Source organism: Muntiacus reevesi, chromosome 2, assembly GCF_963930625.1.
Source record: "Muntiacus reevesi chromosome 2, mMunRee1.1, whole genome shotgun sequence".
NCBI lineage: Eukaryota > Metazoa > Chordata > Mammalia > Artiodactyla > Cervidae > Muntiacus > Muntiacus reevesi.
This window is the reverse complement of record NC_089250.1, coordinates 132414483-132433765: the sequence shown is the minus strand read 5'-3', so window position 1 is coordinate 132433765 and position 19283 is coordinate 132414483. Positions and strand designations below refer to the sequence as shown.

Below are 19283 nucleotides of genomic sequence, written 5' to 3'. Positions count from 1 at the left end.
ACCTGAGAAATCCCCTGGACAAAGGAGCCTGGCAAGCTACAGTCCATGGGATCACAGAAGTGTCAGACACCACTTACTGACTAAACAACAATGAACTACACATGTAGACCTTACCTGATACCTCATCCAAAGAGGCCTCCCCTGGTTATTCAGTCTTATCTCCTGTCTGTTTCAATCAGAATATTTGACTTGGTTCTGTAACTATCTCATTTACTTACTTACTTCTTTACCATCCACTGGCTTTCTCCATCAACAGAGGACACACATGCACTGCCAGTGGTGGGCATAGGAATAGGCCCTTAATTGGGGCTTCCTATGTGGCTCAGTCGTAAAGTCTACCTGACAATTTAGGAGATGGGTTCAATCCCTGGGTTGGAAAGATCCCCTGGAGAAGGAAATGGCAACCCACCCCAGTATTCTTGCCTGGGAAATCCCATGGACAGAAGAGCTGGGTAGGCCAGAGAGTCCATGGGGTCACAAAAGAGTCAGACATGCTTAGTGACTAAACAACAATACTGACCTACAACACTATGTTAATTCCAGATCCTGGAATGCTTCACAAATTTGCAGAAGCCTTGCTAATTTCTATATCATTCCACTTTTAATATATGTAGTGCCAAAACTAGTACTGAATTTTAGTTTCCAATATGGTAAACATCAATAGGTAATGCGCACAAACAAAAGCTCTTTGAGATCCTCGATAACTGTTAAGAGTGTAAAGGAATTCTGAAACCAAACACTTGAAATGTGCTCCTTACACCACTCTTCTACCCATTCCAGTTTGAAGACCATGCTCTCTTAAAGAAATTAAATGCTTCCTTAAGTTGTTACAGGAAGTAGCATGTATAACACGATAATTAATGGCCTCGGGTCAGCAATCAAACTGACCTGGATTTAAGTTCTGGTTCTACTACTTACTAATTTTTCTATGTTCAACAAGTTGTTGAACCTCTCTGTACCTCAACTTGTCATGTATCAGATAGATATAATCAGACTTCCTACCTTATGAGAATTAAATGGCAAAGTTTGTTACACTTTTTAATCCAGAATAATCATTGTCACCACAAAGTTTTATACTAACAGTTGAAAGTAATATGGTGCTACTGTAATAATGGGAGGTATTCTACAGCCTTGAAATTCTCTTCCTTCATCAGGAAGTCATTTTTCCAGATGACTGCAATACCAGTTCAGTCTTTCTCCAAACCAACCTACAAACTTGTCAAGATTTCTGGGTGCTAGAAACTTTAAACATCATATCTTTTCTGTTGTAAAACTGAAAAGCATGTGTTATGCCTACATGATTGGTCAGTTTTCTGAGGATCTCTCTGTAATAACATCCATACCTAGAAAAAGGCCCAATTACAAAGGTTAAACCAAAGAGTTAACATGAGCAGGTGAGCAAAGTGATTACCCAGTACTGACTCTGAGGATGAGCTTAGCCATTATGTATCTGGTGATGATTCTCCCATGTTTCAAAGCTACTTTTACTGTGGATATTCAAGACAATAGACCTAATCAGAATACTAATTTTTGTCAATGCCACTTTGGACATTGTAAGTCACAGAGCATTTGAAATGAGTTCTTACATATTTCATGCATGCTTAGTCACTCAGCCACATCTAATTCTTTGAGACCCCCTGGACTGTAGCCCACCAGGTTCCTCTGTTCATGGAGTTCTCCAGGCAAGAATACTGGAATGGATAGCCATTCTCTTCTCCAGGGGATCTTTCCGACCCAGGGATTGAACCTGGGTCTCTTGCATTGCAGGTGAATTCTTTAAAGTCTGAGCCACAAGAGGAACCATTTACATATTAAACCTGCATAAAACACTATAGTATAAAATTGACATAATCATGTTTGGACCTATGATAATGCTAATTTTTCACTGAGTGTTGTTGACAAATAGCAGGAACTTTATATATATAGCTGAGGGAGTCCCATGAATGTTCTTGGATTAATATCTTATTAAGGCACCTGTAGCTAATTGCAATCAGATATATTTTGCTTCTCAAGCACTCATCTACATTTAAGGCTTTACAGTCAGCATGAAAATCAGACATTTATTATCTTCAAGTTTGCTGGCTCCTGTCACTTCCATTCTTCTGTTGTCCATGTAGTGGTTTTTATTTTTAATATCAGATGGTATACTTTTTGCTGTAAGATTTCTATGTGATTCTTTTCATAATTTGTTTCTCTGCCGAGAACTTTTTCCATTCAGTTCAAGTGTGTTTATCTCTTGAAGTATAATTATAATAGTTGCATTTACATCTGATAATTCTAACATCTGGGTTATCTGGAGGCTAGCTTCTCTTGACACTTTTTTCTTTAGAAAAAGTATTCCTGGTTCTTCCTGGTTATGTAAGTTTGGATATTGGCTTATACCACCTCTGATCTTGTTAGAACCTGGGGGGATGGGGAAACATTTTATTTGATTGTTTAGTTAAGCAATCAACCCAATAAGGCTCAGGCTGCAAATTCTGTCTCACCTTTTGTGAGTGGGGGCTCCGACCGCAGTTTCATTTGTGAATGCTGCTACGGTGCCTTAGGTCTGTCCTATGCATGCCAGCTCAGTAGTGAGCCCAGGACTCTGGAATGTCACACAAAGAATTAGACTGAATTTTCCTCAGGATATCTTCAAGATTTTCCCACTCTCCCCAACCTCATGCTCTCTGACTCAGATGAAACTCTGTTTTTCTGGTTCCCCTGGCTAGAAAGCTGGATGTCTCCAACCATGTACAGTTCCACCAGGAGGCCCACCCTTAAGGCCGAGCTGTAAGAGAAAAGAGAAATCACGGGAAATCCTCATACAAATTGCTTTTCCAAGTTTTGACACTCCTTCACAGTCTGCTTGCTTTTGTTTACTTTTCAGGGTTCTTAGGTACTGTACTTGATTTTCACATTTGCTTCAGATGTTGTCATTAGCGAGAACTGAGTAGCTTTGGTACACTTTGACTGCATCTGTAAGCTCCCTGCCTATTTCCCCAAATGCTTTCTTCCACCTCTCTCCACTGTCACTTAAGTAAGCAAGTTTGCACCTACAAAAAGCCATGGAGCTTGCTCTTCCCCCTACCTAATATCTGTTCCCCTGCTCTTAAATAAATACTCTATGACCCTTTCTGACTTCTGTGTGTGCTCAGTTGCTCAGTCATGCCCAACTCTCAGCGACCCACGGACTGTAGCCCGCCAGGCTCCTCTGTCCATGGGGATTCTCTAGGCAAGAATACTGGAGTGGGTTGCCATGCCCTCCTCCCGGGGATCTTCCAAACCCAGGGATCAAACCCAGGTCTCTCGTGTTGCATGCGGCTTCATTACTGTCTGAGCCACCAGGGAAACTTTCTGACTTCTACACTACCATAATGCCAACTGGACATGGAAAGCATGCAACATGTCCTTGTTGGATGGCTAGTTGGCCTGCTTAACTGATAACCAGTTACTTTGAACAGTCCAGGTATTCTGGTCCAGTGTGTGTGTGAAGTCGCTCAGTCATGTCCAACTCTTTGCGACCCCACGGACTGTAGCCCATTGGGCTCCTCTGTCCATGGGATTCTCCAGGCAAGAATACTAGAGTGGGTTGCCATTTCCTTCTCCAGGGGATCTTCCCAACCCAGGGATCAAACCCAGGTCTCCCACATTGCAGGCAGATGCTTTATCCTCTAAGCCACCAGGGAAGCCCCATTCTGGTCCAAGCAAAAATAAAATGTGAGTTTAGTTGATCAATTTAATAATAAACTTCAAATAGAGCTCTCATTCTGTGTCTTGATATGAAAAAGTGTGCCAACAGCTTACTATCGTACCTGTCAAAAAGTTTGCAAGATATATTTTCCTCTTTTATAGCTCGAACAATTAAGTATTTCTCTTTGCAATTTATTTTGCATGGCATACCCTGAGCTGAAGCTTGCTTTTCTCCTGTCAGTAATAAACAATATAGGCATGACTTCATTACCCACTATTTGTTGAGGCTTTGTTTTGTTCACTTTGTAAATTTGATTCTGTTTAACAGGTAGGAGACAGCCCTGTTAAAATCTAGTTCTACTTACTAGTTGTCAGATGGGAAATTTAAGTACTCTGAACTTCAGTTTTAGTGCAGAAAATGAAATACAACTACCTACCTTTAAGGGTAGGTAAAGTATGTGAAATATCTACTGCGGCGTCTGGCACATACTGCAGACTCAAAAGAACATTTGTTATATTCCCATCCCTCCACCAGCCCCCAGTACTAACAGTCAGTTAGAGCTCTCCCCTGCGTGACTTCTTACTTTCCCTTCTTTTCTTACTTCAGCTTCCTCTGTGTTTCCTTTATTTTGGTCTCTAGGTACCAGATCTATCATCACAGAATTCCCATGAATTTTAAGTATGTGTCTTCAGGTTTTCTGATGTAGAACTGTGTTTGATTTTTCTGAAAAAGATTCAAGTCTTGAGGTTTTCAAGGACCTCCTAGTCAAGAATTTACCTCAATAAATCATGTTCATAGTGATATTTTTGTTTTAATCTTATTGGATTTTTTATAGAAACAATGGCTTCAGTCTTCTCCAAGGACAGCTAAAACACATTAAATATCTGCTGGGTCTGGCAAAAGGGAAATTTTACCTTATATGCACCTACTATTTTATAAAAAGACTAAGATTTATGTTCTCCTTCAAGTATTCATTAATATACAGTACTAATAATCATAACAAGCCCATGCATTACTCATATCAATTGTGATAGCTGTACACAGTAAACAAATAGTCAATTAATTACTTAAAGAACACTTGTGGTTCCCTTGTTGAATATAACCATGCAAAATGTTTTCCCACCAAATGTAGGAAAACACATTCATGGAAATATTGAATAAAACTGAGAAATTTGATAATTTTTATATCCATAAAATTTAAATACATTTCTCTTCCTTACAGATAACAAGAATTAGAAAACTAGGAAATATTTAATTTCATAAATATGATAATGGAAAAGGAAAGCATGAGTTTCACAGTATCTATAGGTCATATTTTTGCCTTTGCATTACTGTTCACTGACTACGCTAAAGCCTTTGACTGTGTGGATCACAACAAAATGGAAAACTCTTCAAGAGATGAAAATACCAGATCACCTTACCTGCCTTCTGAGAAATCTGTATGTAGATCATTGAGCAACAGTTAGAATCAGACATGGAACAACAGACTGATTCCAAATTGGGATAGGAGTACATCAAGGCTATATGCTGTCACCTTGCTTATCTAACTTATATGCAGAGCACATCATGTGAAATGCCAGGCTGGATGAAGCACAAGCTGGAATCAAGATTGCTGGGAGGAATATCAGTAACCTCAGATATGCAGATGACACCACCCTTAAGGCGGAAAGCGAAGAGAACTAAAGAGCCTCTTGGTGAAAGAAGAGAGTGAAAAGTCTTAGCTTAAAACTCAACATTCAAAAACCTATCATGGCATCTGGTCCCATCACTTCATGGCAAATAGATGGGAAAACAGTGGAAACAGCGACACACTTTATTTTCTTGGGCTCCAAAATCACTGCAGATGGTGACTGCAGCCATGAAATTAAGACACTTGCTCCTTGGAAGAAAAGTCATGACAAACCTAGATAGTATATTAAAAAGCAGGGACATGCCGACAAAAGTTCGCCTGATCGAAACTATGGTTTTTCCCATAGTCATATATGGATATGAGAGTTGGACCAAAGAATTGATGCTTTTGAATTGTGGTGTTGGAGAAGACTCTTGAGAGTCCCTTGGATTGCAAGGAAATCAAACCAGTCAATCCTGTAGGAAATCAGTCCTGAATATTCATTGGAAGGACTGATGCTGAAGCTCCAATACTTCGGCCACCTGATGCGAAGAACTGACTCACTGTAAAAGACCCTGATGCTGGGAGGGATTGGGGGCAGGAGAAGGGGACAATAGAGGTTGAGATGGTTGGATGGCATCACTGACGCAATGGACATGAGTTAGAGCAAGCTCCGGGAGTTGGTGATGGACTGGGAAGCCTGGTGTGCGGCAGTCCATGGGGTCACAAAGAGTCGGACACGACAGAGCGACTGAACTGAACTGATAGATCATATTTACCTGGGAAATATTAAATAGCAAAATATGACTAGCTCAACTTTCCCCAAGTCTCAGTTATTTCAAGAATAAACACTATGGTAAAAGCATAGCTTATTTCCTTGAAAATTAGGTTGGAGACTTATTTATCAAAGCTTAAAGGAACAATTCACAAAAATATTCCAATGAGAGGTTCAGGAGATATTCCCAGTAAGTTTAACCCTTCAGTTAAGACCAATGGATACATGCAATATGGTTTTCTAAACTGACTTGTCAGTTCGCATGTTAGGGAAGCCCATTCAGCTACCTTAAATTCTTTCTAAAGTAAAATGCAGTAGGAAAAAAAAAGCTGTGGACTCAGAATATTCTAAGACAAAAAGCAAGACTGTCAAGGAAATCTTTTAAACCACTTAAAATAACATTTTCTTTCAAAATTTTATGTCCAGTTATACACAACTGCCTTGCTAGGAAAAAGAAACTGGTCACTAGCAAATACCAGTTAAACAATGTCCAGATAAATAGTTGCAAATTTCTATTGTATCAACTCAATTTAATTATACTATTTCCCTTTGATCACAAAGTTAAACTTCTTGTTTCTGGAAATGGAGTTAAGAGAAGAGTGTGTGTGTGTGTGTGTGGGGGGGGTCCTTCTTTGTGAAAAGATATTTCTTTCACTATTATACAGTCCACAGGCTTTTGCTCATGAGTTAAGAACATAAAGCACTAGGTCATAAATTTCACTTTTTTGTCTTGAGTAACTCAAAATTTACAACTTGTTTCCTATCAATAAATCGTAAGTGACATTTCCTTTCAGCTTTACAGAAGTGTTTAAGGCCATAACAGAACTTTAACGTCTGCTGAAAAATGGTATCAAATATTGCCAAAATACAAATACACACATTTAGTAAGACTCCAAGAAATTTAAAAATGAACGCAACTCTGAGAATGAAAAGAAAGATTATTTATACAGATTTTGCCAAACCAATTTAGAAAATAATATACCTTAGAACATTGTAACTATTTTGAGTGGAAGTCTTAAAAATTCTCCCTAGATATACCAATGTGAGCACCTGCATCCTCAGTAATGTTCCACTCTTCATGACCCCATGGACTGTAGCCCATTCACGTCCCTCTGTCCATGGGATTTTCTAGGCAAGAATACTGGAGTAGGTCGCCATTTGCTTCTCCAGGGGATCTTCCCGACCCAGGGATTGAACCCGTGTCTCTTATGTCTCCTGCATTGCAGGTGAAGCTTTTACTGCTTGGGCCAAGGCTCAGATATACCAACAGTAATCCTAAAAACTCAAGCATCAATATAGTTGTAAAAGGAGAGAACAAAATTTTATACAGGATAATGAGTGCATCTCGCTAATTAAAAGGATGAAAATTTCTAATTACTGTTTCAGGGGAGGCTTGTCTGGATTTACCCTATTCAACAGTGCAATCTCTGCTTCTGTGTACTTGGCTCTTCCTTACCCTGTTCACATTCCCCACTCTACTACCCCCACAGCATTTATTAACTTATAAATGGTGTGGTGATCATTATCTATTGATAGTATCCCTTACTAAAATGTAAGATCTTTGAAGACAGGGATCTATTGTTCACTCATTTGTATCCCACATATCTACTTCAGTACCTGATACATATCAAGTCCTGGCTCAATAACAACTGAGTGACTTACAATTTAGTTTCTTTATTGCATCATGTTGTTTTGTAGCTTTCTGCTTTGCATTTTTTTTCCCAGTTTGCTTTATTCTTAACTCCCTCTTTGCTCAAGAAAGCCTTCCCCATTTTGTTGTTTTTCAGTCGCTAAGTCGTACCCGACTCTTTGCAACCCCATGGACTGCAGCACACAAGGCTCTCACGTCCTTCACTATCTCCCAGTTTGCTCAAATTCACGTCCATGAAGTTGGTGATTCTATCTAACCATCTCATCCTCTGCTGCCTGCTTCTCCTTTTGACTTCAATCTTTCCCAGCATCAGGGTCTTGTCCTTCCAAAGCACAAGTTAGAATGCAATTAATGATGCAATGTAACAAATTGTCCCCAAAACTCAGTGTAAGCTGATGTTTACTTCTTGCTTATGCTAATACCTAACACATTCAATACAGGGGGAGAATTTGAAGAAGTTTTGCTCCATACAGTCACCTAACACCCAGGCTGACAGAGTTGCACCATCTGGAACACATCATGTCCCCAGTCACTGTAATAGAGAAGCCTAAGGATTGTACAAGGGATTTTATTTTCTTTCACTGCTTTTCCTTGGAAGTATCGTACCACTTTTCACTGCTAACTCACTGGAATAAATTAGTCAGAATGGCCCCTTCTAACTTAACGGAGGTGGAAATTTAGAGGAGCATATATATGGAAGGTGTGGTAATCATCACGGAGTCACTTATCAATATTATAATTCTTTTAATAAAACCTATTTTCTCTATTAGAATAGAAACTCCTCAAGGGCCAGAGGATGTTGGTTGGATCTCTAATATAATCCAAACATCTACGGACTTGACAAACACTTGTTGAATAAAAAGTTTAAAACCAAGTATTAAAAATAATTAACCTTTTTAATTTTTTAAAGAAAACAAATACTGTCCATAAGAAAGCATTTCTGTTTTTATGTCCATCAGTAGCCAAATGGAATTTTGATATAAACATTGCCAACATACCAACTTTGGATAAATGCACAACTTAGAAAATAATTCAATAATGCATGTATCAAGATACTACCAACAAATTCATTAAATATCCAAGATTCATTACTGAATGTCAAAGTCAACCAAGGTCAAGATTATTTTCATTGTGATGAACTGTAAAATTCCAGTGAGAACTGGTTGCCTGAATCAAACTATTTCATCTCTACAACTGGAATCTAGCACTCTCAAACATGTAGTTCACCCAGCCACCCAGACCTCACTACACACATACACACACTCTCACACTCTCTTTTAAAAACTGCCCACTAGGGCATTATAATGGAAAAAGAAAATAGAAACTGAAAAAGCATTTGTAAACATGGGATATCACTTAGACAACAGAGTAGGCAGAAAAATCCTAAAAGTGTACATGAAAGCCAATAAATGATAAGCTACAGAAAGCCACATTTAACCATTTTAAGAATTTCACAAGAGTAAACAGATTTGACAAATTCAAACACTAGAGCCATGACTATGAGCTTCGCTCCACTTCAGCACAAACAAAATCTCTAACCATTTTAAGAACAGATGAGAATCCACATGCAACAAAGGAGATATAAATATTATTTTTAATTAAAAAAATGAAAAATATAAATCCTTGTTAAACATTTCATTTAAAAATATGCAGCTTTATTTTAAAATGTGGTAATGCTAAAAAATGGCAGTTGACTTCATATATGTAAAAATGTTGGTAAAATATCAATACATTGGTTTATAAGTTATGTATTGCCCTCCAGCTAAATTTTTTTCACCAAAATTCTTAACTGTCAAGAAAAGTTTTTTGTCCTAAGCCCACCATTATTAAACATGGTTAAGTTCCAGAGCTAAATGCGAACCATTCAAGAAATAGGTTTTCATGTGACAGAAGTCTCATGGGCACAGATATGGAGACAGCTAAGTGATAAACAAGCAGTAACTTTCTTTTTCGCAGGTGTTTAATTCACTCTAAATTGAGCAACTGTTTGGGAATTATAAAAGGTGAAAAGCTCATCCTTCTTTTCCAACTTGTAAGGGAAATAGAAAGGTGATGATGAAATTAACTACTAATAGTGTTTCATACATTCTGTTTAACACATAATTCCAAAATGCAAATGTTTGAAATAGTTTTTGAAGAGAAATATCTACAATCTTAAGCCTGTCTATTCTAAATAAATGTAACTGTCTTATTTACCTAGACATGTATTATTCTGATGCCAACAATATTTAAACGTCTATGACTGACCCACTGAATTGGAAAGGGCTCTCCAGTACACACATCATCTGCATCTGCAGCACTAGAAAGAATCCAATCAATGTCCATTTTCTGCTGTAATTTAACATTCTACAAATCCATATGAGAAATACTAAGCTTAAAGGCTTTGAGAGTATGCACAGTACAAATTTCACTATTTAAAGAAAATATATACATGAATATACAAGAAAAAAAACATGATTGTATAGTCACTAAAGTATTAATAATGGCTGTTTCCAGGTGGTGGGATTATAAGCGGAGATTTTTTTATGGGAAACTGTTCTCAACACAGCTAACTTAAAAACCAAGGGGTATTACCAACCAATGAAACTACTGTCCTTTACTGACTTCACATTACAAACTTTTAAAGCTACCAACATATGTATTTGTCAGAGTGGCTACATATATTCTGATACACTTGGAAGATCTCTTAAAAGATGGAAAAATAGCAAGATCATAAAAGAATATATTTACTCTAAAATTAAAAACCATTGATAATCATTAGGTTTCCTACAGATACATCATTCCATAGGAAAAGCAGTCTCTTTCATCTCATCTTTAGAAGTTTTTAAGTGTTCTACTCTGTTACCTTTTTTGCTAGTTTTTTACGTATTTATACCAGTTTGGACTGAATATTTACACTATTTCCATTCACAAACATTCCTCTCTGAACTAGTAACAGCACTGCTAATCAAAACTTACACTCAAGCCATTTAAGACTAAGTTTTAGATCTGTGGCTAATTATCTGGCAAGAATAAAAGAATAAGAAAAGTTTCACATTAGCAGCAAATTAACTAATTTAAGGGTCTTGATTTGTTGTGAGCCTTTGGAAGCCTGCATATTAAACACCGGTGAGTTTTAAATTTTCAATGGAAATGGTGATGGCATTCACTTAACCAAGCTAGCTCAAATTAAGGGTAGTGAGAACATGCAATTAAAAAAAAACCAAACAGTAAATTCCTAGTTTTCAGACATCACAAAGATCATCTTATAAATCAGAATGATTTTAGACCCCAGTATTGTTTTCATCCATATTTATCTAAAAAGAAAAAAATGTGTGTACACACACACACACTTTTCATACTTCATATTCACTTTTTTAAAAGTTAAGAGAAAATGTAAACTTGAAATAACATTAAATTCTGTTACATAAATGATCTGCTTTCTTTTTAAAACATTTGTGTAAGCTACACTTTTACTTATTACCTTACTATGCTTTGTCGAAAGGATATGCCTTAGTCTTTGAGCTCTTAAAAATATGAGAAATAAGATTAAGTTCAGGAACATAAAGTCTTTAGACTATTGTGGAATATCAATTTTTAAAGAGTGTAAGTCACAGTGAACAGATGAAGCTTCCCATGTTGATGGAGTATTACAGAATCAAAGAATGGAAAAGCCACAAAATTGAAATCTGAGATATCAAATCCATTCTGGGCAATTATCTTCAGACACCCCACTTAGTAAAATATATATATATAGATATATGCATGATTTTTCAAAACTCGTGAACATTTTGGGATTAGCATCTTATTTAACATGTGCAATTTAAATTGTGCTTGAAACAATTTACTATTAGACTAAGATCCTAAAAAAGCGAAATGCCTCTCAAACATGAGTAGATTGGTACTCTACTCCCAGACTGATAAGGTCCCCTGTTTTTATGTAACTGTAGGCTTTGAAGGACAGCAGGGGGTTAAAAAAAAAACCTTACAAAAAAAACTTATTAGTCACATTTGGCTGCCCATCATTAAAATGTCAATGAACCTAAGCCATTTAAATGACAAATATTCTCATTTAATAAAACACCCACACAATGACAAGAATGAGACTTTAATCAGCTTTAAGTGGAGTTTATAACACTAGGAGATAAAGGGCTGTTAACAAACACAGTAACAAGTGGACATCTGGTTGGGAGGAGGCATGATCTTGCACACACGGCATTTTGTGTATCCTCAGTGCATAGCGTTTACACAGAGCCACTGCTGCACGGCACGAGAGTATCTGAAGAGGCTGAGCCGGAGTAAGGCTGCTGAACAGACTCAAGTTTCTTAGTATATATAGTCTACATGGAAACAGATTGAACTTCTGAACTGGCAGGGTAGAAGGCAACTCTGCCCAACGCTGCAGTTAAAGCCCCCGCTTTAGCGCACAGTTCCACCCCTTCCATCTGCATGCATGACACATTAACAGTATTTAAAGGTAAACGAGGCACTTTGTGGCAACCACAGCCATCGTTATGAACATATTGCACAAATTTTCTAGAACTAAATAGTAACTTGTACCCTACTTTTATTTTTTAAAGCTGAAACATTTGATGCTGCCGGTAAACTCCACTCAAGTTTATAACCTGTGCCACAGTGAAGAATGGTGATGCTATTTACTCAACTACCCTTTAATAATTATGGCAGAAAAATGTTCAAGAGGAGCTACAGAGGACTTGGGATGGTACAGGGCCCAATTGTAAGCTTTCTTAAAAGTGATGCCTTCAAGTAACTTCAGACAAGTAAGCGGCTGCACATCCAAAAAGTCTAAGAAAACATTCCAGAAACTCAAAGAGATTTACCTACAGAATGCATTTCAGGCTAATCATGAATACTGTCATAAATAAAGTTTTAATTAGGACTCGAAAACCTTTCAGTCATAGCAATTCTTGTCAAATTCTATGGGCATGGTAACTGAAATAAAGGAGAGTAGTATGTATAATATATATTTATATATATATAATATATATAATGCCATTTTTCCATTTCCAATGACTACACCATAAAATGTAAGCAAGGCTTCTCAAAAACATTGAAACATTCAAAATCAAAACCCTCATTCAGACCTTCACATTCCAAAGGAAAAATAATAACAGTGCAAAAGCCCATTATAATGTCATTATTTATGACCTGGCCCTCCATGTTACATATTGGAACAATACAAGTTATGCTTTAATATACTGTGCCCAAAACTGTAACAAATAACAGTATTAATAACTATCTTCGAAACACAAATAGTTGATTTTCATTTTAGTCAACAGTTTTCAGCTTTTATGAAAGACAAGGTGAGATAAATTTCAATGATGAGAGCTGAGGAATAGGTTTCTCTAACTTTACCAATTTAACTTATGAGCAGTCAATCAATTCTCTACATATCAATGTTGAAATATAAATGTGTAAATACTAACCACTTTGTTAAAAAATTTTAAAACCTTATTTTTTGAATGAAACTGACGAGGTATGGAAAACATGTCAAGATTATTTACTAAAGAATATTTTAGATGAAGTTCTGCCTAATCTATTTACCATCAAACTCTATAAATGCTGCTCTAGTAGGTCCTATGCAATCTGTATTTGTAAATTAACTAGGTCAGACCACAGCTAGTGAACAATTTCAGCACCAATAAGTTATTGAAAATGAGATTTTACACCATTAAGAAATAAATTGGCTGGATAGTCAAACGTTTCAAGGTCAAGATGTAATTTGAAAGATATCAAATTTCTGGGAAAAAATTATTTTTACTCATATCTTCACATTAACTGTACAATAGTAGTTGTACTCTGCTTAAAATCATATGCAGTCTGGGCATATCAAATATATGATATTTAAGAAGTGAAACTGAAGCCCTAATCCTAACTCTAGCACTATGAAGAAATGATTCAACACTGCACATTTAAAAAAATCTTTTCTTTCAATAGCAAATTGATAAAAGCATTATGTGGGACAATTTCTACTGAAAAAGTAAATGACTTATTATTTGTGCAGTGTTGAAAATTTACTGCAACCCTAATTTCCTTTTTAACACAAATAACGTCCTTTTAAATATAAACATCATATGTATTCAATATTCAAGTAAAATTCCCTAACAGTTAATGACATTTAAAAAATGTGCAAAACTGCAAAACTCATTGTAATAGAATGTGTAAGGTCAAAAGGGTGGAACGGCTGACATCTATTGGATTGAATAAGTGCATCATAAATCTTTAAAGAAAAAAAACCGCTTACTGTAGAATCTCAAATTGAAATTTCCTGTGCAGCATTACAAAATATTGTATATTTAATGAGAAAAAAGAAGCTTGTAGGCAGCACATGAAGCATCCACAGCAGGTATATGATTGAAAACTAATAACATAAGTTGTTGACTGATGTAGGTACTAATAGCATCTGACTTTTAGCACTGGCCTTGATTACACAGGAGATGGAGCAGTCATTACAACTGAGAAAACATATTTAACAAATCATTGTCGATTTTTATAATGTTCCAAGCCCATTCTTTGTTGATAGCCTCCACATTTGTATGGTTAAGTCATTGTTGTTGCTGTGTTTCTTATCTCTGACCACGTTACTTTTATATCCCTTCATTTGTGGATTCTTAAGATGTTGTGGAAGGTTCATTCCTGTACCCCAATACAGATTCACTCCCTCTAGCTGCCTTTTCTAGCACCAATATGCTTAAAAAAAATAAAATGCACAAATAACAAGCAGTGACAGCGGCCAATTCCTCAAATGTCCAGATTAATAACTGCAGCATGCTAAAGAAAGGTGCGTGTAAATAGCTGGAGATGGTATATGGTCCAGGATCCAGCACACAACAAATGCCTTTCTGAGCATTCCCTCCATTCCCCTAACCCGAATACATGCATTAGAATGTAGCAAAACCTTTTAGAAACTCCTCTTAGCCAACTGCAAACTTATCTGTTGCCACAAGTGCAAAGGGGTAGGATGTGAACCTGTGTATCACAAAGCTCTTTAGCCACTTCAGTTGGTGACAGAACACAAAATGAGAAATTCCTACGTATACACATCAGTCTGTCTCCACTTTTTATAAAACTGGAATAAAATGGGAAAGTGCCATCTTTATTCATCCTAATTGAATTTTAAATGTCCTTTTGACACAAAAAGGTATATACATGACACTACACAATCTTTTTTCAACTGGACAACAAGTGTCAAAACCCTGTGGATGTATAGGGTAAAACAAGATTGGTCAGGAAAAGAGAATTGTTCCTATAACTGGTAATCTGACACAATGTCCTATTGCCATTAAAAAAAAAAAAAGGTCCATTTTCAGTTTATTCAAGTTTGTTTTCATGGTGTTTTATCCCTCTTGATAAAAAAAAATCAGACTTTTGTAATTTGTGTATGCTGATCTTCATCAAAAGGTTCATTCTCTGGATCAGAGTCAGTGGTGTCAGAATATCTATAATGATCAGGTTCATTGTCACTAACGTCTGGTGTTACAGAAGTTGAACTGCTAGCCTCTGGATTTGATGACTCCTCTACTGTTTTTGTGAAGTACAGCTTCACCTAGAGAAAGAAGAGAAAGTGTAAATGAAAAACCCATAAATCTGACCACTCTTAAAGATACATATCTTTATCAGATTCATTTTCAAGTATTATGACATATATAATCCTTAAAAAGCCTTTTAAATGACCTTATCTTCTTAAGATTTCCTACATGTTCTTTCTTGGTGTACACTGAAAAGAAACTGGGATGTTAACATACTATGTGTTTTTTTAAATAAGCATAAACTATAGGCATTAATAATTCTACAAAAGAAATGTACTGATTTCAAATAGTCCACATAATATATTTTCAATCACAACAACTCACAAAGAGTTGCGTTTCAAAAGAATGTTTCACTTAGCCTGTCTGAAATTCAACGTATTTTCTAATACAGATAATATTAACAATGATGTCTAGGATTCCATTCGCCCTAAAAACTTCACTGAAAGGAAGTAATAAAAAAGTTAATATCATCCAGTGCTCTAAATAGTGAACCAACGACCTTTACAAGCAGAGCTGAAATAACTGTCAAAACAACTCTACAAGATAGGTCTTTCTGTTTTAAAAGAGAGAAAGCTATAGTTCAGAAAGGCTAGGACACTTGCTAGAGGCTACATATCTAGTAGGCAGTGGATGTGGGATTTAAATTAGATATGACATCAAATTCTTTGATCTGTCTATTATACCTACAGCCCTGCCCACATGATCTAAGAGTCATTATCGATTCTTCTTTCTTACATTCAATATCCACTCCATCAGTAAATCCTTTTAGTTCTACCTTCAACTAGTATCCTAGCTTTTATTCTTGACCCCCTCTAGCTTTTACTTTAAAGGAGAGGACAGGGTAAACTTTTAAAGGCAAAAATCACATTACATCTTTCCTATGGAGAACACGGTCAATGTATTCACACTTGGACTGATGTGTGTTAGCCAAAATGATTTCTTATCTATTGCTCCTCAAATACACTAAACTCACTCTTGTCTCAGGGCTTATACACCTGCTCTTTCCTCTTTTCCCAGATATTTTATAGCTCACTCATTTCACTTAGGCCTCTAAAGTCAACTTCTTGGAGAGGCCTTCTCTAATCATCCCACTAGAAAATACACCAAGGCCACTCTCACTCCTATCTCTGCTTTATTTTTCCAAAGCGCTTACCATTATATGGTATTATATGTGTTTACTGATAACTGCAATAGCTTTTATTTGTAATAACAAATATGAAACCTCTTGTAACATTAAAACAAAAAAATAAAATTAAAGGAAGTCACACTTTAAAAGCTAGTAACTGAGGAAAGTGTAGACAGAGAAAAGAAAGTAAACAAACTTGCAAATTCTAAAAGATACTTCAAAACACTTTAAATATAAGATCTAAAGACACTTATTAGCTCCACTTTGACTGGAAACAGGCAGCCCCTGTTTACTTTTATTACTGCTAGCAATATCCTTAAACTTACAAGATATGATTAAGTTTACTACATGTTATAAAAATGGAATGAAGAGAGAATTTTAAAAAAGAAAGGACGAGGGTGTGGTGAAAGGGAGAGAGAAAAATCAGGAATAAGAAATGAGAAGAAAAAAATGGCAAACCACCATTAGGGAATATTCACAAGTCAGATTTTTTAACCTGATTTTAATTCTCATCTAGAAGTATAAATAAAAGTACACAAACACATGTGGCATACAGATAAAAGTAAAATGAACCAAACAATTCCATAACAAGAGGAGGTAGGCAGAGTTTATAAAAAGGAAGAGGAGGAGAGGATGATCAGAAAAGGCCTTTCAGAGCACATGAGATTGAAGCAAAGGTTAGGATGTAAGAAGGACAGCCATGTGAAGGGCAGGGAAAGGCTGAGGGGTGGAGAGCTATGGGGAGAAGGAAACGAATGGGAAAGACCTGAGGCAACTGAAGAACTGACAGGAGACCAGTCTGAGTGAACTGCAGGAAGAGAATGTGGCTAGACTAGATGTAGAAAGTAGTCCCATGCTAAATTATACAGTTCCCTGCAGGTCACATCAAAAAACCACAGATCTTTAAAAAGTATAAACAAGACTGATACAAACAAGTCATTTTTAAGATTGCTCTAAGGAGTTGAGAATAAAATGGAGAGGGAGAAGGGTAGAAGCAGTGAAAACATTCCATATGAATCATTCCTAAAGGGTTGAGTTCCTTCCCACTTCTGTCTTCACCTATTCCTACTTCATATTCAACTTAAATCCCCTCCCCAACCTATGCCCTGTATTTCACCAAACTGCAAATAACAGGGTAAGGAAAAGGTAGCTTTTTGACTCTCTGTGCATCCTGGATTTCATTAAAAAGTTTTAGGTTACTGCTACATAAACAATGCTTATGAATGTACTTAATTTAAAAATTAACCATGCAAGTCTTTCACCAGCTATATACCTAGAACAAAACAAACACACAGAGCCACTCACCAACTTCTCAATATGTTTTTAACTGACCTTAAAATTTGGAGAAAAGTATCGGTTGGCCTTGTCTTTATTTGCTTTGTCGAGATCATTTTTTGTTAGAGTGAGTACTAGATACTCTTTGTCATTATCCGCACGCTCTATACTGCAAATGCTATCAATTTCTTGATCACACAGACTTCCATTTTCTACTTTTTCTGAGGTTTCCTCTGGTCCTGGTATGAAGAATGTGTTTACCCAAAAGTGAAACATTTTGTCCTTTAAAAAAAAAAAAAGACATATTTGAATTTTTTTTTTTAAAGACAAGGCTAATTTATTCAACATTTGTCCTAGGAAGTGAACAAATCATGCCATGTGCTATTTAATATTCTGAATAAAGGTAAACACAAAAACTAATACTGGGCAATCCATGGATTATCTATCTATAGCATCTAATTCCCATAGGAAGTTTCCTTTAATTCAAATCTAGACCAAAAATGTAATTCCACAAGTGCTAAAATAAACTTACTTTAATACCTTAAGTAAAATATCTTTTCTAGTCTAATGTTAGTCTTTTAAAGTGTTGAGTTTATATTATATACTAAAAAATTCAGAAATGGATTTAACTTCCTCTGTGTTTCAACAAGCTATTACAAAATTTACTTTAACAAAAGCTTTTGAAATGTCAGTACAACTTTCCAATGAAGCGCCAAAGGGTGTTACGAACTTTAACTTTTCATTCTTACAAAATGCCCACTTAAAAAAAAAAAATGACTTCTTACTAATACGAGGTCTTGTAAATAAAAAAAAAAAATCACATCAGAAATTCACTACTTCAAACCTTTCTTGATCAACATAGAAACTGTTCTCTCTCTTAAATAGTGGAACTGGCCTGTACACATCATTTGACAATTAATGATGTACAATCCTGTGACATCTTATCTGGTACCTTAAACTGCCATTTAAATCTTTTATTCTAATTTATCTTCAAGTTTATTTTCCTGGGAAGATGGTAAGAAACTTAAGGAACTTATGTCTTAAATGTTTTTGCATCTTTTAACAGTACCTAGCCCAGCAGTTTTATGTGGTAGAAGTCTTTTAAAAATGTTTTATTAATTTCAATTATTTTAGCAAAGTTACTAAGTTAGTAACTATACACATACTTCACTTAAGAGTCAGAAGAAAATAAACCAGCAAAACTTAAAACTTCAAAAACTGTGGATTGTGCTAATGCACTGATTATACAAAACTGCTTTGTTTAAAACAGGCCAAATTCTTACAACATGCAAGGAAAATCACATAAAATGGAAATAAATGTAAGGTAACTCAAGATACACAAATTATTATAAATATTTAACTTAACCTTCAATTTTACATGTGTTAATGTAAATTGGAAGAATAAGAATTAGTGTACTCCTAAAAGTATAGAAAAAGTGATACAGGTGCTTATTTTTAAAAGCAAAATATTAAATTTTTATGCATGCTAGTCTTACAATGAATAAAAGAAAAAATTTACCTTAACTGCAAAACATTTATTAATACCACTTGGATTATTGAAAAATACATTTTCAAAGCTATGGAGATATACTTAACTTTTATTTATATAGTACACATAGGAAATGGGTTTCTGGTGAAAAAAAAT

The 19283-nt window shown here is 35.8% G+C and overlaps 1 protein-coding gene across 1 annotated transcript in view; it reads right to left on the bottom strand.

The window, feature by feature from the left end:
- Window positions 1–8585: 8585 nt before the first annotated feature.
- Window positions 8586–19283, bottom strand: part of PTEN (phosphatase and tensin homolog) — a 16841-nt gene continuing 6143 nt past the window's right edge. Inside the window, exons 3-4 of the mRNA XM_065922850.1 lie at window positions 17696–17920; window positions 8586–15254 (exon numbers count right to left, since the gene is read on the bottom strand). Of these exons, the coding sequence (XP_065778922.1) occupies window positions 15069–15254; window positions 17696–17920 (411 nt within the window). The 3' untranslated portion in view covers window positions 8586–15068. The remainder of the gene's footprint in view (window positions 15255–17695; window positions 17921–19283) is intronic.